The 25,177-nt window shown below is 47.5% G+C and overlaps 2 protein-coding genes across 3 annotated transcripts; both read left to right on the plus strand.

Moving 5' to 3' along the window:
* The first annotated feature begins 1,796 nt into the window (after nucleotides 1-1,796).
* Bub3 (BUB3 mitotic checkpoint protein) lies at nucleotides 1,797-24,977 on the plus strand. Of its 2 annotated transcripts, none has more exons than XM_069988239.1 (9): nucleotides 1,797-1,886; nucleotides 13,626-13,898; nucleotides 14,342-14,536; nucleotides 15,065-15,134; nucleotides 17,014-17,165; nucleotides 19,088-19,246; nucleotides 21,629-21,806; nucleotides 22,019-22,235; nucleotides 24,468-24,977. In XM_069988239.1, the coding sequence occupies exons 3-9, from the start codon at nucleotides 14,342-14,344 to the stop codon at nucleotides 24,475-24,477; spliced, it is 981 nt and encodes a 326-aa protein (XP_069844340.1). In that variant the 5' UTR covers nucleotides 1,797-1,886; nucleotides 13,626-13,898; the 3' UTR covers nucleotides 24,478-24,977. The 2 variants fall into 2 exon arrangements, with proteins under 2 accessions (XP_069844340.1, XP_069844339.1); XM_069988238.1 differs by lacking the exon at nucleotides 24,468-24,977 and adding an exon at nucleotides 23,231-23,583.
* Hmx2 (H6 family homeobox 2) lies at nucleotides 1,811-10,797 on the plus strand. Its single transcript, XM_069988241.1, has 3 exons — nucleotides 1,811-1,886; nucleotides 7,823-8,097; nucleotides 9,024-10,797. Exons 2-3 carry the CDS (start codon nucleotides 7,824-7,826, stop codon nucleotides 9,578-9,580), a joined length of 831 nt encoding a protein of 276 aa, XP_069844342.1. The 5' UTR covers nucleotides 1,811-1,886; nucleotide 7,823; the 3' UTR covers nucleotides 9,581-10,797.
* Nucleotides 24,978-25,177: the final 200 nt, after the last annotated feature.

Raw genomic sequence — 25,177 nt, forward strand, 5'->3', positions numbered from 1 at the left:
GAGAGCACACAATCAGAGCGGCACCGCTGGGGAGCGCCTGCTTGGTCTCCCTTGCCTTCCAATGCATTGCCAGGCTGCTTCCATTCAATGGACACAATTGATTCTACTGTGCCCGAAACGTTGACTGTCCTCTCCCGTTGATGGAAAATGGATTCTCTCAGCCCAGTAAACCAGCATTGTTAGCCTGGACCGCCAGTAAAGATAGATCTCTATTTCCCTCAGGTTTGGAATAAAAATGAGGACTTGTGTCAGAGATTAAAACTAAACAGAAATTCAGGGTCAAAAATACGTTGTTCCTTGTGTTACCTGCAAACACGGTGATACTTTTCACTGTTGGCAATACTAACTGCAGGACAGGCCAGTAACAGCTCATTAAAAATAATGTTGCAATAGCAAACATGTCCTCAGATTTTACAGCCAGAACACGATGTTATCAAACAGCCAAGAAAATACTTCTTTATTTGTGTGGATTCCAGAAAACGGTTCCTGACTGACCTGGTCTTTACAAAGTCAAGACATGACTGGTTCTCCACAGGTATAGTTTGGCCTTTGCCCTGCTCCCCCAGGCCTCTCTTTCCCTACTGTTCAGGAGCTTCCCCGCTCCCCAGCAGCACTTCTCCCCAGAGAAAGTGTTTGCGAAGGAAGCATGGAATAGATGGAATAGGAGTGTGATACTAGGCCTCTAGCGCCTCCAAGCTGGCGCACGTTGGAAAGATCCACTTCCCTCAGGGCAGGTTGGGGTCCTGGTACTTCTCCCAGTGCCTAAGGAGCAGTGAAACTGATCAAAGTAAGAAGTATCCTACCTTCTTCTCCAAGTGGTTCAGGGCCTTCATGTTACAAGAAGCCAAGAAACCATTCATAGGATGGTCCCACCTGGCTGACATCTTATTCCTCCACCCAAAAGACCCTCCCCATGTGTCTGTAAAGACTTCTGGGAGGTGTGGAGGCGGGGGTTGGTGACAATTTCCTGATATTCCTCCTGGACATTCCACAAGGGGAAGCCAGGAAGCCAGGACACTGCAGGTCACTGCATCCTTGGCTTGATCCTTCACCTTGTAGAGTCCAACTGTCTCTCTGCTTACTGCAAGTTCTGCTCCTTCTGGATCTACTCCCTACTCAGCCTTCAAGACAAGTGATTCACTTTCATTGCTACATATTTTCTATAGTGCCCAAGTAGACACACGTACAAACAACCTTGGTAGATTCACACTTAACAACACAAATGCATGCATGCACATGCACACAGCCTTTCTACTTTTCAACACACACTTAGCCTCCGTCTTCTTGCATGTCCCAGCCACAAATGTGCTTTGCTGTGATGACAAGGGGTAGACATAATGGCACACTTTGCTCTACCTGACCCTGTGCTGCGGATTGTCACCTGGCCCCAGCCTAAGGAGAGCTAGAAGAAACTTGGGAGCATGAGTCTCCCCACTCCACACAAAAGCTTGAAGACTCCCCAGCACATTTGTCACACACTGCTTCCTTCCAAGCCAGCTGGTTAAACTAGCTGAGCTGGCCACCATTCGCCTGTTCCCCCCCCCCATCTCCTGTGGCCACATTTAGGTTCCCACAATGCTGGGCTCTGCTGCTCTGAGCAGCTTTGAGCCCCGGGAGACCGCAGAGTCAGCGCACAAATTGTTTCTGTTGGCAACACAGATGTATTTCTTTTATTTGGTAGTAAATAGAGCGGGTGTGTGTACATCAAACAACAGCAAGACAGATATAAACTGCCCCCCTGCCAACTGTGCTCATTCTAAGCAGGACGCCCCTCAGCAGGCCCCTGGCCAGCCTGAGTCAAGAGGCCACGAAGAGAACTCCAGTGGGCCTGCCTCTCCTGGCCTGAGAGCCTGGAAGTGGAGCCAGGAGAAGGAGGAGGTAAAAAGGTCTGTGGAATTTGCTTTCTTTTCTGTGGTCGCCAGCTTGGCAAGTGAGATGGGGTGGAATGGATTCAAGGCTCTTTAGTCTGAAGAACAAATGCTTTTGGGGGAGGCCTTTGGTGATGTCCAGCTCCCCAACTTACATCCATCTCTGTGGGCGTGGGACACCTGAGCTCTCCCCCAGAGCTGCCGTGGGGCTGAGCCTTTGCTGGGTGGGACCCTGGTTGGTTCCAAGACCATTTTCCCCACTTCTCCAGGTGATCCATATCTCAGGGGTCCTCTTCCCATTAGAGAGATCTAAACAAACTCCACAGAGCTGCTAGGAAAAGGTTTCTCTACTGGGCCACACATCACCATCACCGGGTCCAGGGCAGAAGAACCTTGAGTTCCCCTGCTCATCACAACGCCCCTTCCCTGAGGCATGGGTCCCTCCCCCTCCCCTTCCAGACACCTGCAAAGCTCCTCCTCTCGGCTTCCTGCCTTTTTGCTACCCCAAACCACACCGAGTCTGCAGTCCTTGCGGGATTCAGCATTGAGTCTGGTGTACTGGAAGTGTGCATGCCTGAATGTGCACCTGCGCGCAGAACAGAAGATGGTGACCTTTTGACCTACAAACAGGGAGAGGAGAGAGAAGCTAAAGAGCTTCCAGAGATAACTAGGTTGAGTGGACTTTGGAGTTCTGCCTGGTGACTCCAAGTAGGATTTGGGTTGATATTTAGGCTGCATTTGTCTCCTGGTGTGTTTCTCCTGCCCACATACCTTCAAGGAGAATCCTGTAGATAGCTGCAGCTGAGGAGAATTAAGTTCCAGACTGCAACACATCATAGTCCTCCCCGGAACCAGGGACTCCACCCCCTTTCACCCACACCATACTCTATACCGCCTCTTTAAAACATCAGGGCAGCTTTAGAGACCGGAAGCCAAGGGCAGCTAGTGGCTGCAAAGTGTTGGTTGTACTCGCCCAGATCCTTGGCTTAGCTGCTGCTGTGGGAAATGCGTCTTGGGGTTGGAAATGTCCAAAGTGTGGGTCTCCAAGGTTCTGAAAGAATTCCTCTGGGTTCTGGAGGCTGGAGAGGAAAAGGAGCTGAGGGAGATGTGTGCAGCTAGCTAGAGGGCTCAGGAGAGAGCCAGAAGAGAACACATTTTGCCCATCATTGAGGCCTTCGCAGTGAGGTGGAGCTACCTGGTGTGCCTCACCCCAGCAGTCGTGTCTTAAAGAAATATAAAGAATCCCCATCTCCTGCCGCCCTTGCCCCCCTTGGTGATGGAGTGCACGCATCAGATTTTCATCAAAGTTCTATTAAGTGAAACATAGGTTGCAGGGCACCCTTTGATTGAAACAGTTTAAATTTTAATTGTGTTTTTAATTTGACATATAGTTGCAGAAAGGAATGACACTGCGTCGCCAAGGGGCGGTCGATTTTCTTAATTTCTCCCAGAGGAATTGATGAGTCTATCAGGCCACTAGATTGGAAACCCATTAAAGCTCTCTGGTTAGGCTGTTAATTGGAACTTGATGGATGTGGGAGGGGGCGGTGTTGGGCTTCGGCTATGCTGATCCAATCTTCATGACTTTCTGTTTTCCAATAAATTACACAATTCATTTTCCAGCCGCAGATTACATAAATTGTACACCTCTGGGGCTCTCTTTTTCAAATAGGGAGTCCTTTTCCCCAAAAGCCTATTGCACGATGTCATTTGCACCAAAGAACGAGCAGCAGAGGCCCTTGAATGAAAATCGAAACATAATCAACGTTTATACTTAGAAAATTTATTGAGATCATTTTCTCTGGTATTTCCTTATTTTAAAGTTTGGACGCGCCATATATCATAATCCACTCGCGTAAAAGGGGGGGGCAGACTGTGTTTAATATTTATCGAAGCTTGATTCCAAGATCAAACTTGTTTATGACTTCATCTGTCATTTGGAGGGAGCCTTCTTCCACTATTACCGGCTCAGCCAGCCTATTTCCCCACAGCCACAGAGCAGAGAGGATCAATTTTTATTAGGCTCCTTGGCAAGTTTGCTCTGGGCCGCTTTAATATTGAGCAGCGGCATAATCTTGGGACCTAAACTTGAAGCGTTCTCTCAGTCTCAAAAAGTTTATTATTCTTTGGAATCCAGTTATGCCTGATTTTTAGGAAGGTTGGCGGGGTCACCTCTCAAAGATTTAAGAAGGCCACCTGATAGAGTGTCAGCTACTGAATCGGTGAAGTAGGGAAGAAGCGTGGAGCTATTCTGAAGCTGGGAAGATGTGGTGGGTGTGCGGGGTGGTTTTAGGCTGCAGGATTAGCGCTGAGGGTAGAGGGGCTGGGTGTCTGTGGATGGGGTTTTCCATACGTTTCCTGGTCCTGAGATTGGTAGTTGCTCAGGCCCAGGATGGGGCGTAAGGTCTCTGTGCTCTCCTGAAGTCTTGGAGCTCCCCAGATGTCCAAAATATGTGGTGTCAGTAGGAGAAGGTCAAGCCTTAACCTTCTAGGCCCTTCCCAGTGACTGCCATAGGTGCGTAGGACTGCAGGTGATCAATCAGTCAAGGGAAGCACAGCAAAGCTGAGACCCACAGCTACAGAGAACTGCCTTCCTGCCTGGGCCTTTGTGCGCACCACCCACTTCTTTGGTCCAGTGTAGCAGAAGCAGCAGCAGCAGTAGTGTGAGTGTATGAGAGTGCAACAGGGCTTATGCAAGCCATGTGCACTGTGGCTTAAAGCATGAGGAGTAAGAGGGTTGAGACACTCAGAATGTGTGACAACAGGCTGAAATCCTAGGCCAAATGGCTCCTTTAACTTCCCAATCCTGGGAACAGGAGCAGTAGGCTCATTTGTCTTCATAGGTGTCTGGTTTATAATCCTCCAGCTGGGTTCTTGGGGGTCTGGTCGTTCCTGCCCTACCCTCAATCACTTGCTGTTCTTGGGCCTAGGAACTGTTTCTCCTAGGTGGGTCTATCAGGTGGGGCTGAGGTCACTTCCTTGGGCTCTCTACCTCATCCTTTCACCTGCCCCCAGCCCTCTCCTAATTGCTAGCATCTTCTGCCTTCTCCACAGCTATTCTCCAGGTTCAGTGTCAACACCAGTCTTCTTCCCTTTACTCTGTGTGGAGATCTCAACAGTCTTGCTTTGCTCTGCCGGGACTGCCACTTTCCTCCTTGAGCCTCGATTTGCCTTGTCTGTACAATGGGAGTAAAGATCACATTTGCTGTGAGGATCAAAATTAAGAATGAGGCGTCCCTACTGGGACCCAAGTACTTCCTAGGTTAGAAATGTTTCTACCAACTCTCTCCCCTTTGCACCCTGGCTCTGCTCCGCAGGTTGGCCTGGGTTCTAGTCCCCGAGACAACACCAGCTGAGGGGCGAGGAGGCTGCGAGAGGCCACAGGTTAGCGCGGGAGATGGACCCTCCTTTCCTGGAATCTCCCCTTCTATCCCGTAACCGCGCCCCGCAGTGACCAGGCCCGGGGAGCCTGCGCTGGCATGGCGCAGGAGAGGACGCACAAATTGTATTTCAGAGCCGGGTCCTTCCGGGTTAATGAGCTGACACCATGATTAAAGCTGACCATTTGTAATGTGTCTCGACCCCACCGCCGAGCCCTGAAGAGGTTAATGTGGTGACGGAGGCCGGCACCTGCCCCTCGCCGGCCTCCCGGTCCCCGCCCCGCTCCCGGCTGCGCGGCCGACCCCTAATCAATTAGCCCATTAACGAGCCCTTGCAGGAGTTAAGTAGGCAGAGTTCTGCCAGGGGCAGGGCTACAGTCGGTAACTCACCGCGGCTAATGATATTATAAGCGCTTTACTCCATAACCCCGGAGCGGCGCGGGCTCCGAAGGAACGGCACCGTCACCGTGCAGAGTCCGGACGCGTGCGGGACCCGGGGCGCGCGGGGGGCAGAGTCCCCAGTCCCTCCTCACTCTTGGCTGCTTGCTTTTGGGGGTGCGCCTTCAGGGCAGGGCACCGAGGGGCCCGAGGCCTCGGGGTGGGGGTGCAGGGGGTGCCTTGGTCTGGCTCCGTCCCCCCCAAAAGCTTGTGTGGGCAGCAGCCGCCCCCCCCCCCGCCCGGAACCTTTCTCCAGTGCTGAGATGATTCTCGGGTCTGGAACGAACGATCTGGGAACTAAAGAAGCCAGAGGCAGGGGTTTGCAGGGAGCCCTGGCAGGGTCGGGAGAAGCTGGTGCGCCGGGCCCGCCGGGGCCTCGGCGAGGCCGGCATTCCTCCTGTTACGGTTACGTGGAGCCCAGAGGGAACCGGAGCTCTCAACGTTAGACCGTCCGTGGCCACCCCGGCCACGTCTGAACGAAGCCCCATCCCCACAGCCCACGTCCCCTTCTCCTTTCCAGGATGAACTCCTCCTCCTCCTCCTCCTCCTCCTCTTCCTCCTCCTCCTCCTCCTCTCCTCCTCCTCCTCCTCCTCCTCTCCTCTCCTCCTCCTCCTCCTCCTATTTTCCTCCTCCTCCTCTTCTTCCTCCTATTTTCTCCTCCTCCTCCTCCTCCTCCTCTTCCTTCTCCTCCTCCTCCTCCTCCTCCTCTTCCTCCTCCTCCTCCTCCTCCTCTCCTCTCCTCTTCTCCTCCTCCTCCTCTCCTCTCCTCCTCCTCCTCCTCCTATTTTCCTCCTCCTCCTCTTCTTCCTCCTATTTTCTCCTCCTCCTCCTCCTCCTCCTCCTCCTCCTCTTCCTTCTCCTCCTCCTCCTCCTCCTCCTCTCCTCCTCCTCCTCCTTCTCCTCCTCTCCTCCTCCTCTTCTTCCTCCTATTTCCTCCTCCTCCTCTTCCTCCTCCTTTTCTCCTCCTCCTCTTCCTCTTCCTCCTCCTTTTCTCCTCCTTCTCCTCCTATTACTATTATTATTATTAGCAATCCTGACCCCTGCGATGCGTACCCAAAATGAAGTTCGCTGGTCGCCTGGCCAGGCGGACGGCTGGCCCGAGGTCAAGGTTTATTCAGGAAGTCCTGGCCTCGGCTGCCAGCGCTGGGTGGGTAATTTTTGCCGCCCCCCCCCCCCGTCCCAGTCCGCCGCTGAAGCGATCTTCACGATAGGGGAAGGGAGGGACGGCACCCGAGGGCAGAGAAGCTTCGAGGGAGACAGACCTGTGCGCGCCGCCACGGTGGAAACGGAGGTGTCGGGCCTCGAACCCGGCGATCTTTGACTCGAGACCTTGTGGCCTGTGACAGGGGTGGGGGGCCCAGGCAGTGATGGGAGAGAGCGTCCGTCCGAGACCCAGGCTTTGAACGCACCCCACCCCACCCCACGCGGGCTGGTGACAGCCGTGCCTGTCCCACGGGGAGGGGGCTGGTGAAGGACTCGGCGGGGTGGACAGCCAGGCGGAGCCCCTAGGAAGTGCCAGGTTCCGTGGGCTTTGGAGACGTGCGGGTGCACGATGCCCCAAGGCACGGTGCGCCTTGTCCTTGGAGAGGCTGAGGTCCCAGGCACGGGCCCAGCCCAGGAATCCAAGCCGGCATGGGTGGAGCGCGTTCTGCCCAGATGTCCTCGGACGGACCGAGGCGACGCCCGCCGGGGTCTCGGGGCGCGGGGAGCGGCGCCCGCCCTGCGTGCCCGGCTGGGGCTTTTTTTCTTTTGAAAAATTCCGGGGCCGCTCGGCGGCGCTGCGATTGGCCGCGTTTAGGGGGGGGGACCTCTATGCAAATGAGGCCGCGCCGCCCCCCCCCCCCCGGGCCCCGCTAGCCACCGGGCGGCGGGGAAGGGGCGTCCGCACCCGGCGGGGCGGGCTCACCTGGAGCCGCGCGGGCGGCGAGCCCCGCGCGTCCGTCTGTCCCGCGCCCGCGCGTGTCCCCCGCACGGAAGGGACGCCGCGCCAGGCTCGCAGCCCCCTCCCTCCCCCACCCCCCACCCCGGACTCTCCCCGCCCCTCCCCTGCCCGCCCGCCCGCCCGCACCACCTTCCACCCAGAGCGTCTTCTCTAAAGGGAGTTCTTGGTTTCCTCCGATTTCTTATGAACCCAGGATGGGAAGCAAGGAAGATGTGGGCAAGGGGTGTCCGGCGGCCGGCGGCGGCGTCTCCAGCTTCACCATCCAGTCCATCCTGGGCGGGGGCCCCACCGAGGCACCGCGGGAGCCCGCCGGCTGGCCGGCCCGGAAGCGCAGCCTGTCCGTGTCCTCGGAGGAGGAGGAGCCGGACGACGGCTGGAAGGCGCCCGCTTGCTTCTGCCCAGACCCGCACGGCCCCAAGGAGCCAGGCCCCAAGCACCACCACCCCCCTATTCCTTTTCCTTGCCTGGGTAAGGATCGCACGCCGCCAGCCGGGCCGCCCGAGGGGAGCGAGGCTGCGCGGCCCCCGCCCAGGCCCCGTGCCAGGTCCCGTCGGTCACGGCTGCCGTCGCTGGGGGTCCCGGGCCGAGGGGAAGGAAGGGGGCGCGCGCGCCCCAGGGCCTCCTAGGCCCGGCAGGCGCTCGGGGAGTAAGGGGAGGGGTGGAGGGAGACACAGACCCCGCACAGCTGGGGCCTTTGGAGAGGGGGGGGTCGGGCTGGAGAGGGCGAGTGGACCGCCGCGGACTGGGCCCGGGGCGGGCGGGGCCCACGGCTCAGGCCTCTGATCCCCCGTTTAGCACACGGAATACTTTCGTGCGGGACACGCGCGGTCTGCGAGTGAGGTCTGCGCGTTGCGTCTGTGCCGCAGAGGCTTTCCCTTCTTCTCCTGTCTCCTCGGAACGAGTAGCAGCACTCTACCGTGATTGACAGTGCTGTGTCTCAGAGTCCTCTTACCTCGGATGAAGTCCTTAGGCAGAGATTGGCGAACAAACGGCCCGTGAAAGGATGCCACCCCTATAAGGCTGGAGGAGGCAAAACCCCCACGGGTTCGGATGGCTGTTACTAGTGCCCCCACCCCCAGGCCTCTTCCACCTGCTGCTGCCTTTAATAAAGGTGGAGGCACGGGGAGGGGTGGGTCCCAGCATCTGGGAATCACTAGGTCCCTCTTCCGTTGCTTTGGAAAGGCCAGGGAGGGGGGGGGGCGGCATTTGGTTGGCATCTGGATGCTAGAGAGAGAGAGGCAGGGCAAGAAGAGGTTTGGTAAAGCAAAAAAGAAAAAGGGAAAAAGCGGGCCCGGGGTTGCAGGCGTCTGTTCCTCTCCTAAGCCTCCATTCGAGCCGAGGCGCTCCGGGGCTCTTTTAACTCCAGGGCCTTCCCGTCTGCTCTGCTTCCCTAGGTCCCCCCAAGGGCGGCGGCGGCGCGGGGCCCGCGGGCTCGGATCGCACGCCTTTCCTGTCTCCTTCGCACCCGGACTTTAAGGAAGAGAAAGAGCGGCTGTTGCCGGCGGGTTCGCCCTCGCCCGGGCCCGAGCGGCCCCGGGACGGCGCGGCCGCCGAGCGGCAGGCGGGCGCGGCCAAGAAGAAGACGCGCACGGTGTTCTCGCGCAGCCAGGTGTACCAGCTCGAGTCCACCTTCGACATGAAGCGCTACCTGAGCAGCTCGGAGCGCGCCTGCCTGGCCTCCAGCCTGCAGCTCACCGAGACCCAGGTCAAGACTTGGTTCCAGAACCGCCGCAACAAGTGGAAGCGGCAGCTCTCGGCCGAGCTGGAGGCGGCCAACATGGCGCACGCGTCGGCGCAGACTCTGGTGGGCATGCCGCTGGTGTTCCGGGACAGCTCGCTGCTGCGCGTGCCCGTGCCGCGCTCCCTCGCCTTCCCCGCGCCCCTCTACTACCCGGGCAGCAACCTCTCGGCCTTACCGCTCTACAACCTCTACAACAAGCTGGACTACTGACCCGCCCCGCAGGGCCCCGCGGGCGCCCGCTCCCCGTGCGCCCCGCCGCCGCTTCCAGCTGCCCTCCCTCTCCACCCCTGCCTGCCGCGGATCCGGGCGGGCGGGGAGGGGGGGGCGGGCGCGGGCGCGGGCTGCACCCGTCCACGGTGCTCCGGAGCCAAGCGGCATGTTTCCAGAAATCTTAAGAAATACACCATGTGTATTCGTTCATTTACCTCTTATTTATGGCCTCTGCCCTGCTTTGTTGGTTTGTGTTTGTGTCGGGTATTTATCCACAGGCCTCGTGCCAGATCGCCTGCTTTCTACCCAAAACCAAACCGAGACGCGCGGGGGAAACCCATTCTGCACAGGGGTGTTTTCTAGGGGTGCGGCGAGAAAGCGAGTTTGGGCCCCCCCTCCCCGATCGGCTTTGGCTAGTAGAGGACCAAGGAATCAGACGAACATCAAGTTAACGAGACATACCCCTTCTCCCCTCCACGCGTACAGCGGCGTGTCTGTAACCCCGCCAGGCCTTCTGCCAGGCCGGGCCCTCGGGAGGGGGGAGGGGGGGGCTTTGGACGCCGATCTGACCGACTTTTTTCGTTTCCTTCCTCCTGAGGATGGGGAGGGGCGAGACAGAGTTCGGATCTGTAAATATTTTTAAAGAGAAAAGAAAATAAACACATTTTAAACATCTTTGCTAACTCTGGAGGGGTCGATTGCCCTTCATGACAACGCACGGGAGGTGTTCAACGCGCTTTTTGGGTGCTTTTTGGTGGCAGAGTGTGCCGGTATTTCTTAAAGGTCGGGTTCTGGTGTTGCTGGTGGCCGGGGTTAAAGCTGTGCTCGACGTCGCTCACGGGGGAGGGAGGATGGCAGGTAGCTGGGGCCTGCTCTCCCCTACCCTTCCAGGGCCCGCGATGGATTGGGGCGCGCGCTCCGGGTGCGATCCAGACTTAGACTCGCGCCAGGAAAGACGAAGGCGGGGAACAGGCCTGGCTGCTGAAGCTGCCGCCTCCCAAGTGGGCCGGGTGGGGACGCGAAAAACATCTCCCCCGGTGCTGGGCTCGCTTGGGGGCTTGGGTCGAAGCCCGCTGCTCCACGACACCGCCCGGGCTGCGGCCTGCGCCTCCTCCGCTCCTCCCGCGCAGGGCGAGCAGCGAGCGCGGCGTCCGGAGCGTTTCCCCGGCAGCGCTGCCAGACCCGCTCGCAGCCACGCACCAGCCCCCAGCGACACAGTTGCGCGGGAAGTGACCGTGGACAGGAGACGAAAGGCGCTTCTTTGGTGGCTAAGTCTGCATTGGGAGAGTCTGATCACGCCATCGCTTCCCCACCCCCCACCCCCCCGCATCGAATCCTGAAGCCAGCAGGGCGAAGGCGCCCAGGGACGGGCAGTGGTAGACACGCCCGCAGCTTTGACAGGGCTGAGAGCGCAGGTGAGGGCTTCTCTGGGGTTAGGCTGGAGGAGCCACCTGTTATTTATTGTAAGGCGTCGGAAATGAGCAGCTGAGCGGGGCAGAGGCGGGTGGTTCGCACCACGTGGGGCGAACGCCGCTCACCCCGCTCCGGTGCAAGCCTGGTCACAGGGGCTGCAGCTGCGGCAGCGCCCGGGACCGATCTCAGTCTTTAGATGGGAGACAGACTGGTCTCTTGAAGCCAGCATGGAGATTATCTGAATTTTATGGTGATATGCTGACAGAGAGAGCCCTAGGACGCGCGTTGAGAAACTACACTATTATTTTGGGTGGGAAGACGGGAAAGTGGTGTGGTCCATTTATTTCTGATTTATTGTATACCTATATTTTATTTCCCTGAAGTTCTCTCACTCCTCTAAGGTTATTATTCGAGCATTTCTGGAGAAAAGCTCAAATTACTCCAGAGAAACTTCTTGTATAGGAATGTTTCACTCCTATCAGTTTTTATTTTGGGGCCGGTATTTTAGTAGATTATCGTTTGATCACTTTTTTTGAGGGGGAGATGCCAGTACTGGAGCTTGAACTCAGGGCTTGGACAATGTTCTTAGCCTTTTTGCTCAAGGCTAGCACTCCACTTAAGTAAGCCATAGCTCCACTTCTGGCTTTTGGTTGGGGGAGGGGGTTAATTAATTGGAGATAAGAGTTTCAAGGACTAGCCTGCCTGGGTTGTCTTCCAATGGTCATCCTCAGATCTGTGTGTGTGTGTGTGTGTGTGTGTGTGTATGTGTGTGTGTGTGTTCTGGGGCTTGAATGCAGGGCTTGCATGCTGTCCTTGAGCTTCTGTACTCCAGGCTTGTGCTCTACCACATTTAGCCACAGCTCTATTTCCAGGTTTGGGGCAGTTAATTGGAGAAATGAGTCTCAAGGACTTTCCTGCCCCTGCAGGCTTTAAACTGTGATCCTCAGATCTCAGCCTCCCAAGTAACTAGGATTGCAGCTGTGAGCCACCAGCTTGATGATGATGAATAGTATGGGGTCGCATATTCTCTTGAGGCTTGCTTCTCTTATAGGAAGTGTTTTCCTCTAATCATCATAAGCCCTTAATTGTAGAGTGAGTTTACCCTTAACACTTAGGAATTGACCCCTTTCCAGTTCATCGTATGTAGCGATTTTACCGTTTTTACTAGCCCAGTAATTAGCAGTCATTGGTGATATAACAGTGCAATTAGTTTCTTGGAATGTCTCTCTCTTGCAGGTAACTATTACATACACGAACACACACAACTTTGTATTTATATTTAAAATGTTGTTCAAGACTCCCATTGTTGCTATATTTCCTATCTCAAGCCCATCAATTCATTTGAATAATCAGCAAAGTCATCGGTCTCCCTTCAGCCTCTAAACTAGATTTAAAAGATTGACGTTTCTTAAAACTCAAATCGAGTCTGGCTGCAACTACATGCCCAGAGGGACCTGAATCATACACACACTGGATAATGAAATACATTTAGATTTTATTAACGGGTAATTTATGCTTAGAATCTCGAAACACTAATGCAATTAAACAACTGGGAAAGAGAACAAAATAAGTCAGGAGATAAAATTATTTAGCTAAAGTTAGAATGGAAATAGGGCACTGCGTTTAAAATTTTTGAACTTTGTCATTAACGTTTCACACCAATGCAATAAGCACAAGGGTTGCTTTGTGTATGTTTATTGTCTAGAGTCAGAAGAGACTCTAGTGTGTCAGTGTCTAATAATGTTTTCTTTTTAATATACCTCAAGATTTAAATACTTTAATCCTATCAGTTGCCTCCCACAGCATACAAAATCACATAATGACTGCCTCTAAAATAGACAGAGAAAAAGAGATTACATCATGGAGTTCAAAGGGTAAATTAGTCACTAAATTCTAGTGATTTGGTATTGCTTTGCTTTCACGGAGTAAAAAAATTTCTCATTATTGAAGTAGCTTTCTTGATTCTCCTTTTTCTGGGGGATTCTAGAAACAGAAAATGCTGGCAGGGTGGAACTGAGAGGCTTATTGCTGTCACTTTAGGATGTGGAGATGCATATATCTCTGTAAGAATCTACTTGGCCTTTAAACCACTGCAGAATATTTGTTTCTTCATGGAGTTCTTTCCAAGGGCTGGTTTAATCAAATGTATCTCCCCAGAGCCTCTCACCAGGCCTGGAATACGATGGTGTGGAGAGATAAGTACGAGTTTCTATAAGGTCAGTAGAACTTAAGACAATGGGAAACGTGATGCCCCGAATCTTTGGCGCAAACTCCAAAAGTGAGAAAAGAAATGAGGCAAATAGTGCAGTGAACAAGAACAAATATTTTTCTTTCAATAGTTAAGTTTTTGGTTCACTTCTCAGATATATGCACGCCCAGAGGAGAGAAGAATTTAGTCTTAGCCAACGGTTGTGTCTGAGTCACTGCGGGCAGGGTGCCATAAACAGAACTGGGAAAAAGAAAACAAAAACAACAAACACCCCATCTTTCCCTCTTAACTATTCAGAAGACAAGCAGGGTGGTGGCCCCAGGGAGACTACATCTCCCAGCTCACTGAGCGCGGGCGTGGGAGGGAGCGAGCCCCGCCTCAACGCGAAGCACCCTGGGAGTTGTAGTTTTGTAATCGCTCTAGGGCCTCACGGTCGCAAGGCGAAACCACGTGATCAGAAAAGCCAGGATTTCCCTTTGAGCCGGAACAGAAAGACTGCGACGACGGATTCAGACAGCAGAACGGACCAATTGGCTTCCCGGAGTGAGCCGTTGGCGTTTGAAATCAGCCAATGGCAGGCCCGTACCGGAGTTTCCTCTCCGCCTCCTTCACCCGGCCCGAGTGCGTTCGGAGGGAAGCCAGGAGGCGGCTGCAGCGGCTGGAGATTTGAGACGTTACTTCAGCGGGGAGCCCAAGGTAGGCGCGCGCGGCGGAGGGGCGCAGTAGCGGACTCTCCGCGGACCCCGGTCTGCAGCCGGGGGCGGGGGGCTGTCCGCCGGGGACCGCGTCTCGCTTCCGTCTTCTTTCGAGAGCGTTTGGGGCCGCGAGCTCCGGTGGCGGGGAGGAGGCGGGCCGGGCGGGCCGCCGGGGTTAGCGGGCGGGCGATGCGGGCCGGGCGTGTCGGTGCGGGAACGCGCTGGGCCGGGCCGGGCCGGGGCGCGGGGGGAGCGGGACCGGGGCCGGACGGCGCGGGGCGGGACGGGGCGGGTCTTCACCGTGGCGGGCTTCGGCCTGCGCAGGCGCAGACCTCGTTGGACTCGCTCAGGCTCCCCCACCCCCCAGCCCCAGCCTGCGTGCCCCGTCTGTCCCTCGACCCCTAGTCCCTGGGGCGACGCTGACTGGTCGTCTGTTGTGTGTAGATGACAGGTTCTAACGAGTTCAAGCTGAACCAGCCACCCGAGGATGGCATCTCCTCGGTGAAGTTCAGCCCCAACACCTCCCAGTTTCTGCTGGTCTCGTCCTGGGACACGTCGGTGCGCCTCTACGATGTGCCCGCCAACTCCATGCGACTCAAGTACCAGCACACCGGCGCCGTGCTGGACTGCGCCTTCTACGTAGGTGGCTTCCGTGTCTGCCCCCGCCTTACACGGTGTTAGCCTGGGCCGAGCAGGCTCGGGTGGGAGGCCGCTTAGGGGAACTCACTGGGACAGCTCTTTAGATGTTCTGGAACGCCTGTCTTGGACCAGGTGCCAACTCAGTCTGTTTGGTTTGGATTTTGCATTGGGGAGATGCAAACTTTTATCGGATGCTTTCGGGTTTCAAGAATAGGCATAGGTCAACTTTCTAGACATGGGGTAATGGTACTGGAAATTTGCAGCAAGACCAATTTGACTTCCATGTTAAAAACAACTTCTGGAAGAAATGGCTGTTTAAGTGCTGGCTGATCGGTGTAAAACAGCCAAGTCGCTATTGTGACTACATGCCTACTGGTTTTTTTTTCAGTCTATTCTTTTGTTTATTTACAGAGATGGTTGGTTATTCGATACCCTGAGTTTCATGAACAGTTGGCTGCAGAAATAGAGTTTTGACATACTTTATAAAGCTATGTAACTTTTAAATGTTTCATAACTTTAACTTTGTAGGATCCAACACATGCGTGGAGTGGAGGATTGGATCATCAGTTGAAAATGCATGATTTAAATACTGATCAAGGTAATGTGGCAACTTTTTAAAAAAAATCATTTTTGTTACTAGGTATTATAAGTGTTTACTTAGAAACAATATTAGTTGAATTGCTTAGTTATTAAGGTGCTTAGGGGGAATTCTTGTGGTTGAATTCTGGGCCTTTTTGTTTAAATTATAATCATTCAGTGTACCAGAAAACATTGTACATGTGTTGTGTACCAGAAAACATTGTACATATGTTTTTGCAGTAAAATAAACATTCTAAGTGTTTTAAAGAAAATGATGGGTGTTTGTCTTTAGACATGGATAGAGTCTTGTAGTGGTTTATGATTCATTATGGTTTTCCAAGACAGGTTGAATGTTTTAAGGTTGTCTTTTTAGAAGCTAGTTTCTAAGTTGGAGGAGGAAAGTCCTCCAAGAAGAAATCAACCACCCACAACATAATAATTATGTTCATATTAGTCTTGCTTGTGTACTTATGAGTGGAATTTGTTTCATCTCATTAGAGGCCCAGATATAAAATAACTGGCCCAGTTTGTTTATTTGTTTTTATCACATTGAGGTAGAGTAGAGATGGGAATGGAACTCATATGTACGCTGAGTGCTCTGAACTATTGTTTATCCTACATTAGACATAGATACTCTTAAAGGAGATGCCAGGTCACAGATAACTACACATAGGTGGGGTTGAACAATGGGAGAATAGATGGAAGATGGCACATATATACAATAAGTGCCCAGTCAGCAGAGGCTTTTGCAAAGAGGTACTTCCCTGTGTAACTTAACTGCCTAGATGTGGTTTGGCTTGCCAGTAACTTACCTTTTATAATAAATTATCTTTTAGGTTTAATTATTAATAAATTTAAATATTTAATAAATTTGAATAATTAAATTATCTTTTAGGTTTATTCAAAAGTTTAGGAAATAATATTATTATGAATTGTAGCTTAAGAGAACTGTTACTTCTATGAAGACCATTTCAAACTTCATGAGATAACTTTTGTTTTTTGTGTCAATGTTATACTGTTAAAAAGTTACATTATTAAGACTCAGAACTTCTTTATGCATGCATGTATGCATGCCTGGGAGTTGAATCCAGTGTTTTGAAAGTGCTCTAGTCCTAAGCTGTATTCCCTAGCCCTGTTCATTCATTCATTTGTGTATCCTTAGATTACATGGGTTTTGGCATATTGGCAATAATTAACTAAATAAATTGGATATTGTAAAGGTTGAAACTGGTAGGAAGTAAATTATGCATTATAAATTTGACCTACTGTGAAAAACCAAGTGGAATAATTGAGACAATTTATTTGGGCTTGAGTACATTGAGTTGAAAGAAAAGTCACATCAGAAAGGGACTTTCATGCAAAAGCCTCTACCCATCTCTAATAGTCCTGTAACCACATAAATAAGTTGCTTTCTGTTTTTTTTTTTTTTTAATTATCATTGGCTTAATGTTTAAGACAGCTGAGAGTTGCAAAGATACAGGAGACCAGAGTTCTTTCTCTGCACATTTATTATTATTCAACAGGTATTCTTGAACACCTGGCATGTACTGAGTCTTGCACGAGATATAAGCAGAGAGAGATTAAACAAGATTCTTGGTGAGAAAATCTAGAATCAGTGACGAAATTAGCAGACATGCTATCATTTTAATGCAATTAGAAATTCAAGCTAGTCTTTGGTAATACGTTATGTTAGTGAATCAAACTATGAGGTGTAAGTGAATAGAGAGGAAAGGATAACTTCTTGTAGTCATGGAGAGACTTCTGTATGCAGACATTTCTGTGGAGTCGAATGAGACATCATAGTTGAATATTCCTTTAGTTTATTAAGTTGAAGAATCTTTGTTTAATTGAGATAATAAAGCCAGGTGTTACTTATTTTTTTTCTCTTTTTCCTATAGAAAATCTTGTTGGAACTCATGATGCCCCTATCAGATGTGTTGAATACTGTCCGGAAGTGAATGTGATGGTTACTGGAAGTTGGGATCAAACAGTTAAATTGTGGGATCCCAGAACTCCTTGTAATGCTGGAACCTTCTCTCAACCTGAAAAGGTAAGATTTTTATATTCATAGACTGTTGAGGGTGAAATAGGTTATTGTTTCATGCTAAGTTAAAAGGTGTTGTATGATCTGAAACTTTAACTGTTCTCATATATATATATATATATATATATATATATATTGTATGTTTTTATGTGTGTGTGTGTGTGTGTGTGTGTGCATGCTGATCAATGTAGTTTGGAGGCCTTTTATATTCTAGCCTTTTGATCTGTGTGAGGAAAGTGAGAATTCTAACTATCCTTATCATACTTTATCAGATGGTAGTTAATTTTAAAGATCAATGATTTTAGCAGTTTAAAAATGTTTCCTTGGTGTAAATATGCTATTCAGTTCCTGTTAGCCATCATTATATACAGTAGTGCATCCAAAGAGCCATTATTTTTGTCACATCACAGTCGGATCTACTCCTGGCAAGACCTTTGTTCAGAATAAAATAATTGCATTGTTTCTGGTTTTGATTTATGGTTGTATGTAACATGTTAAGAACTGTGATAAATTGCTGACAGAATATCATATAATGGACAGCCACACTGAATCAAGCTGCTTATTGGTTCAGCAAGGTTCATTATGTCACTTTTTTTTAATACTTTCTTTGATAAATGTATATACCTAGTCAGTAGCATGACAGTAGTTTCCTTTGATTTATGATCAGTGGGGATAGAAAGCACCATTAGAAGCTTGTGTGTCACCTGTATAGTAGAGATTTAAGGTAAAATTTCTGATATGATTGTACCATTATAAATTGATCTTTCTGGATTCTGTTTTGAACTTTGATACTTCATACATCTTAGGTTAATTTTCATTTTTCATAAAACATTTTGTTCTCTGATAAGAGTATGCAAATATGCAAACATTAAATAGTTCCTATTTTAATTCTCATTTTTCTTTTAGTCACTTTATTTACTAAATTGTAAGTCAAACTGTAGGGTCTGCTGTTGTAACATTTCATTATTACCTAAGTTTTTTTTTTTTTTGCCAATGACCTAAAGTTGGCATGCTAGTGATTATTAATGTTATGGTGTAATTGCTAAGTGATAAGCGATTACTTACTATATCATAGAGCATCTATATTTTTAATAGCAATTCTTCAAAGTTGGAAATATTGGGTTAGATTAGAGATGTTTGTTAAAAGAAAATAATAACCTTGGTTATGACCTTAGGTCAGGATTTTGTTTTATAATTTAATCAGGAAAAATTTGGTACCTCTTGTCTCCAAATATTATCTAAAATTAGCCACCAAATGCTTGCGGGTAAATTTGTTATTTAATATCAGGTAGTTTTTGTGGAAGTTTAAGTATTTCCCTATAAGGGGCTAAAGTGCTTAACATTTATTTTTCCCTAAAGATGAACTTGTATCTTAAATACTGAGTGTGATGACCTCAGATGTGGTTAGCCTTGCTGTATGCCATTGTCACCCTCTTTCTGATGTTGAGCTTGTGCCACCTAAAGCAACTAAAGTGCTTGTTAAGGATAGTGCCTTCCTGCCTCTCAGAAAAGCTGGGAGTTACAGAATGAAATCTGCTTCCCAAACGTGGTCTCATAGAAAAAAGTAATTATTTTGTGTAAAGTAAGAGGTTATTTAAAGGGGTCTTGAATTTTATGGTTTTGCTGTCTCATTTTGAGTTTTCCCCTTTCATGTCTCTAAGTGAAATGAGGAAGCTAGGAAATTATTATTTTTTAATAAAGAACATTAAGTCTTTAAAGTACTTCTGTGGACTTAATTAGAACATATATGATACTTAGTGAAGTGTTAAGAATATTGCGGGCTTGCTATTTTGTGTGAGTGATTTCACACAGTATCTAACATTGGTACCTGTGTTTTCTTAGGGTTTTATGATTAACTGGACTTTGTGGTCAAAATGCCGTTTTCAGGATATAGATGAATTGTAGCACGTTTTGATCTCTCCTAAAAGGTGTATACCCTCTCAGTGTCTGGAGACCGGCTGATAGTGGGTACAGCAGGCCGCCGAGTGCTGGTGTGGGACTTACGGAACATGGGCTATGTGCAGCAGCGCAGGGAGTCCAGCCTGAAATACCAGACACGATGTATCCGGGCCTTCCCAAACAAACAGGTACTGATATGGTATTCAGTGATTTGACCATTACCTTTAGAGCTTTTTTTGTGTGCTGGTCCTGGTGCTTGAACTCAGGGCCTGGATGCTATCCCTGAGCTTTTTTGCTGAAGATGAGCGCTCTGACACTGGAGCCACTGGTCTTCATCTACTTTTGTAGATATTTCAGCTTGAAAACTTAGAAACCCCCATGCATGATGCAAAGGAGTGGCATTGATCAAGGTGAATTGTACTCATAATTGGTATCCTGAGTTTGATCTCTGTATATTACTTAAAGATGATGAAAAAATACAAATACAAATCAAACTTAGACATCAGTGAATTGAATCTGGAAGTTCAGGTTGACAGAATTTGCTGTTTTTCTTTCCCTTTGGAACAGCAGGGTTTTCCTTTGTAGCCCAGGCTGTCCTGGATCTCGTGATCCTCCTCCCTTAGCCACCCAAATGATGGGATTACAGGTGTGTACAGCCACACATACCTGTTTTTTTTTTTTTTTTTCTTGTTTTTTGTAACCGTGATACTCAATAGATTTCTTCTCTCAATTATAGAATTAGATGCAATGCTCCTCACAATACTGGTGGGTTTTTTTTTGTTTGTTTGATTTTTGGTGGTATTAGGGTTTTGAACTCAGGGCCTCAATTTACTAGTTAAGCACTCTGCCATTTGAACCATGCTCTGATTTTTGGTGGTATTAGGGTTTTGAACTCAGGGCCTCGATTTACTAGTCAAGCACTCTGCCACTTGAGCCATGCTCTCAGCTCTTTTGGCTTTTGTTATTTTTCAGTAGTGTTTTGACTTTTTGCCAACTGCCAGCTTTAGACTTTGATGCCTCCTACCCTAGGCCTCTTGAATAGCTAGGATTACAGTCATGGGCACAGACATGTCCCACCCTACCTGGCTTTTGGGCTGACTTTGGAACCACTATCCTCTGGATCTCTACTTCACTAGGATTGGGGTTATAGAGCGACCTGCAGAGTCCAACTGAGACTGCCTCTAGGATCTGCAGAGTGACTCTCCTATCATCACTTAACGAGATTAACTTGTTCTTTATTCTTTAGGGAGCTCACTTCTCACCTGGTCCTTAAAGTTGTAAGGGGAGCTGGTTGAGGGGTCAGTGGTGATAAGAGTTTCGTAAGGGGAAAAATCATTCTAAACAGCAGGTATGTTTGCAATCATGGCTCCCCTCTGGGCCCTTTGCCTCAGAAGTCTAGTACCTTAGTGTGTCAGTGTAGCTTAAGTGATAAAGCATTGGCCCTGGGTTCAACTCCTAGTACTACAAAGAAAACCCCCAAACCATAAACAACAACAACAAAAAAACCCTAGGTGGTTTTTTTTTTTAATTTAAAGGAAATGGTACATTACTATTGAAGTTAAAGAATTAAGTGAAATTTAAAGAGACTTAAATGTGATTAAAATATGCTTATGTTACATAAAGTGTTTGTATGTTTTTATATCTGAAGTTTTCTGTGGGTCTACCTTTACTTTATAATGGGAGTTTAGGGTTTTCCTGAATTCTTTTCCTATAAGTAAATTAGGAATAAACTTTATCTTGAAGATATAAAACATTTGTTATTTAGTATGTTATTTCTCTTGTTTTTATAACATGTTGCCATTTCAGGGAAGTATAAGGAAAGGCTTGAAGTGATAAGCCTCTGGGCTTGAACTTAGTACTGCCCCTTCGCTCTTTAATTCAAGGCTTATGCTCTACCACCTGAGATGGCTGCACTTCTGGCCTTTGCTGGTTAATTGAAGATACGAATCTCATGAACTTTGCTGCTCAGCAGGCTTTGAACCTTGATCCTCTGATCTCAGCTTCCTAAGTAGCCAGGAGTGAGCCACCAATACCTAGTTGTAAACCATTTTCGACTGTTTCTGATTTTTTTAATTTTTTTCCAAACCTGACTAGCTATAGTAAATGTCGGAGGTAGAGCGACTGAGATGGAAGACTGGTGTTTTGGTCGATTTGGATTATTGATGCTCCCAGTGAATGAAACACAGTTCTTACAGTTAGAGATGAAGAAGCCATTGAATGCAGACTATATTTTAACTGAGGGAACAAATTTGAATCTTCTTCTAGACAGGAAACAAGATACTAAAATACTTCCATTTCCTTATTTTGGTTTGATAAAAGAAGTTGACATTTTTTATTGCAGTTTACATGATAGTCGGAGAAAGCAAGTGCTGATAGCCTTCTTTCTTAGAAATTCACTATAGATGTTCTTCACGTTCTATAGAATTGCCATAATTATGACAGTACAGCTTAAGTAGTTTGTTGTAATTTTCATCTCTGAAATATCTTTATTATAGATTAAATTTGGGAACTAGTTCCTTATTTTGGAAGCTACATTTTACCATCTGTGTCCTTCGGTTCCTACTTGACAGGGTTATGTATTAAGCTCTATTGAAGGCCGAGTGGCAGTTGAGTATTTGGACCCCAGCCCTGAGGTACAGAAGAAGAAGTATGCCTTCAAATGTCACAGACTAAAAGAAAATAATATTGAGCAGATTTACCCGGTCAATGCTATTTCTTTTCACAATATCCACAATACATTTGCCACAGGTAAAGTATGGTGTGCTAACTTACATCTAATTATTAAGGCAGAATTATTTTAAAAATTTGTGTTTTCAAAATGTTTATGGCAGATACCCTAATATAGTATTTCTTGGGGGGGAAATTCACTTCAGTGACCTTAAAAATTAGCTGTTTGTTGGGATGTTTCTTATTGTGTCTGGATTTAAGAATCACTTTAACTCTTTTGAAATGACTTTTAGGTGGCTCTGATGGGTTTGTAAATATTTGGGATCCATTTAACAAGAAGCGACTGTGCCAATTCCATCGGTACCCCACCAGCATCGCATCACTTGCCTTCAGCAATGATGGGACCATGCTTGCCATAGCATCATCATATATGTATGAAATGGATGACACAGAACATCCTGAAGATGGTATCTTCATTCGCCAAGTGACAGATGCTGAAACAAAACCCAAGTGAGTATGCTTCACCTGTATTTGAGCCTTTTCTTGCATTCAACCCAGGATTTATTAATTTTTCTAAATTCATGAATAGCATTGTTGATGCCTGCTTGATATTACAGCTGACTGTAGGGCTGGAGTTGATTTTATCTTGTTCTCCCAAGCTTTCAATATCCGTAGGTTGATAGACGTCTGATGGATAAAATTGTGCCTAGTTGTTTTGTAGAGAAGAATGTCAAGCTCTCATTCTTCTTGAATAGGCTCTATTATTTGAATCTCTGCAGTTATTACTAGCTCATTGCTTCAAAATTAAGTTGAGGAATTCAAGAATAATTTATTTTGGTAAATTCTATTTAAGATATTTAGGAGTTTGAACTGCCAAAAATCTTTCCTCTCCACGAAGGTTGTTTCTATAACATTTACACAGAATGAATGACCTTCAGGTCTTATTGGAAACCCAGAGTTACATGGCCTTGCCTAGAATAGTAAATTTACTTCAGTTTGAAGTTTTCATAGATGTCTCTGACTTTAGGTTGGAACTATTGAATGAGAAGAATAATTTTTTTTTTTTTGCTACCAGACTCTCAAAAGCTTTTTACTTAATTATCTCTATTGAGCTTATGAGAGGATTGTTAGGCATGTGTTAAATCATAATAGTCCTACCCGAGTGACTTTGTCCTGTTCGCTGTCTCCCTGTCCCCAAGGTCCTGGAAGAAGGTTATCAGTGCTGATGGAATATAGGAATGTTTTCAAGGTCCTGTATTTTCTGAATTAAAATGAATATGACACCCTTGCTAAATTTGTTGGGTTCTAGGCAAGAGGCAGAATGTTCAGTATTTAGTATCATATGCTTTTACAGGACTAACTTGAGAAAAGCTTTCGATTGTAAAGTCTATTGGATAAAGAACTGTTTGCATTTAATCTGTCACTTTTGTGTCTTCTATCCTGGCCGGCCATTTTGATCTCATGCTGTTCTTTTTTTTTTTTTTTTTTTTCTTTTGAACTTGTAGGTCACCATGTACTTGACAAGATTTCATTTATTTAAATGCCGTGTTGATAATAAAACAATTTGTATTCCCCAACAGTGGATTTATTGTTATTTACAAAGAAACCAGAGAAATAATACTTTTAAGATAAGAATCTGAAATAATGAAAAAGAGGTTTTTATTGATTTTTTTAAAAAAAAAAACTTATTAACAACTCCCTTAAGTGCATGAGATGGTTTGATGGTTTGCTGCATTAAAGGTATTTGGGCAAATAAAAATTTAAGGGCCGTGACTACACTTTTGAGAATCAGTTTTGACTTTGGTTTTTGTTTCCGCTGTGGTGGTAAATGTTTGTAAATAAAAACAAGTAATAAAAATCCTTTTGCATTCTTTCTGGATCTTAAATGGGGGAGGAAAAGACTCTTGAGCCATTTATTTCTTTTGCTGGTTATGGTTGCTAATTCAAAGCTGCTTCAGACTGCTTCATGAGGAGGTTAATCTACAATTAAACAGTATTTCCTCTTGGCTGTCCATCATTCTCTGAAGCAGATGGTTCATCATTTCCTGGGCTGTTAAACAAAGCGAGGTTAAGGTTAGACTCCTGGGAATCAGCTAGTTTTCAATCTTATTAGGGTGCAGAAGGAAAACTAATAAGAAAACCTCCTAACATCATTTTGTGACTGTAAACAATTATTTATTAGCAAACAATTGATCCCAGAAGAGCAAATTGTTTGAGTCAGTAATGAGCTGAGAAAAGACAGAGCATATCTGTGTATTTGGAAAAATAATTGTAACGTAATTGCAGTACATTTAGACAGGCATCTATTTGGACCTGTTTCTATCTATAAATGAATTTTTGGAAACATTAATGAGGTTTACATATTACTCTGACATTTATATAGTTCTCTTGTCCATTTCAGTTGTCCAGCCGCTGGTGATTAAGGTTAAAAAGAAAAAAAAATGATAGTGAGAATGAAATTCATTTCAATGTAATGCCTTAAAGCAGAGCACGAGCTTAGCCTGGCGTATTCCAAGTAGTTCCAGTTAGTATTCTAACCTTTCATAGTTAGATATTTGACAACTTCTTTATTTTTAATTTGTATTACTTGTAAGTATATGCCTCTGAGTAGGGACTTAATTCTTTACTGCATTGTAGTTTTTAGGAATTCTTTTGATAACAAAGAAAGGGTCTTAAAAGTTTTTCAGTGAAACCCTGTCAAAATCTGAACCAATCTTTTGAAATGTATTTTCTTCATTTCAGGTCCACCTAATCATCTCGTGAAAGTGGTTTCTCTATGGAAAGCTTTGTTTGCTTCCTACAAACACATGCTTATCCGATCCCTAAGGGATGGCAGTCATTGTGGATATGTTATTTAGTATGTGGATTTCTCTGTTTTCTATACGTGTACTCTTTACTACCTTGTTCAGGGTGGTGAGTTTGTCCCTGTGCGTAGTCTGAAGAATTTCCTTTCCTGCCCCTAGGCAAGTCTAGTTGCTGTCAATGAGTAGTTTGAGCTTTTTTGTAGCAGAATCTAGACCTGTTATTTTCCTGCTGTCTAATAAATCAGATCCTGAGCCCTCCTGTTGGATTTTTAAATATTGGTAATTAATGTAATTTACTACATAAAAAGGCTTTTGTAAAACACACTGTTCATCAGGGGCAGGTTGAGGATGACATTTTACCTTGAAGTCCACTCTGCTTTATTTAATTATGTATGCTCTGATGTATGTTGGTGATACAGTGGTGAATAAAGTGATCTGTTGGAATTCAGCCATTTCCTGCGTGCCCCCTCTGTGGATCAGCAGGGCTTTTGAGCCAACTATGCAGCTTCTCAGGACAGCCACAGACCTACTGTGGCAGCCTCTGGGTGCCTTTTGGCATGATGCTCTCCTAGCAGTGCCAGTTCCATAGAGCTCATGTAGCTCTTACGTCCCTGTGCTGGGGAAATCATCTTCATGCAGAGAGCCAAA

This window comes from Dipodomys merriami, unplaced genomic scaffold (genome assembly GCF_024711535.1).
Source record: "Dipodomys merriami isolate MVZ:Mamm:240054 unplaced genomic scaffold, mDipMer1.0.p SCAF_35, whole genome shotgun sequence".
In the NCBI taxonomy this organism is placed as follows: Eukaryota; Metazoa; Chordata; class Mammalia; order Rodentia; family Heteromyidae; genus Dipodomys; species Dipodomys merriami.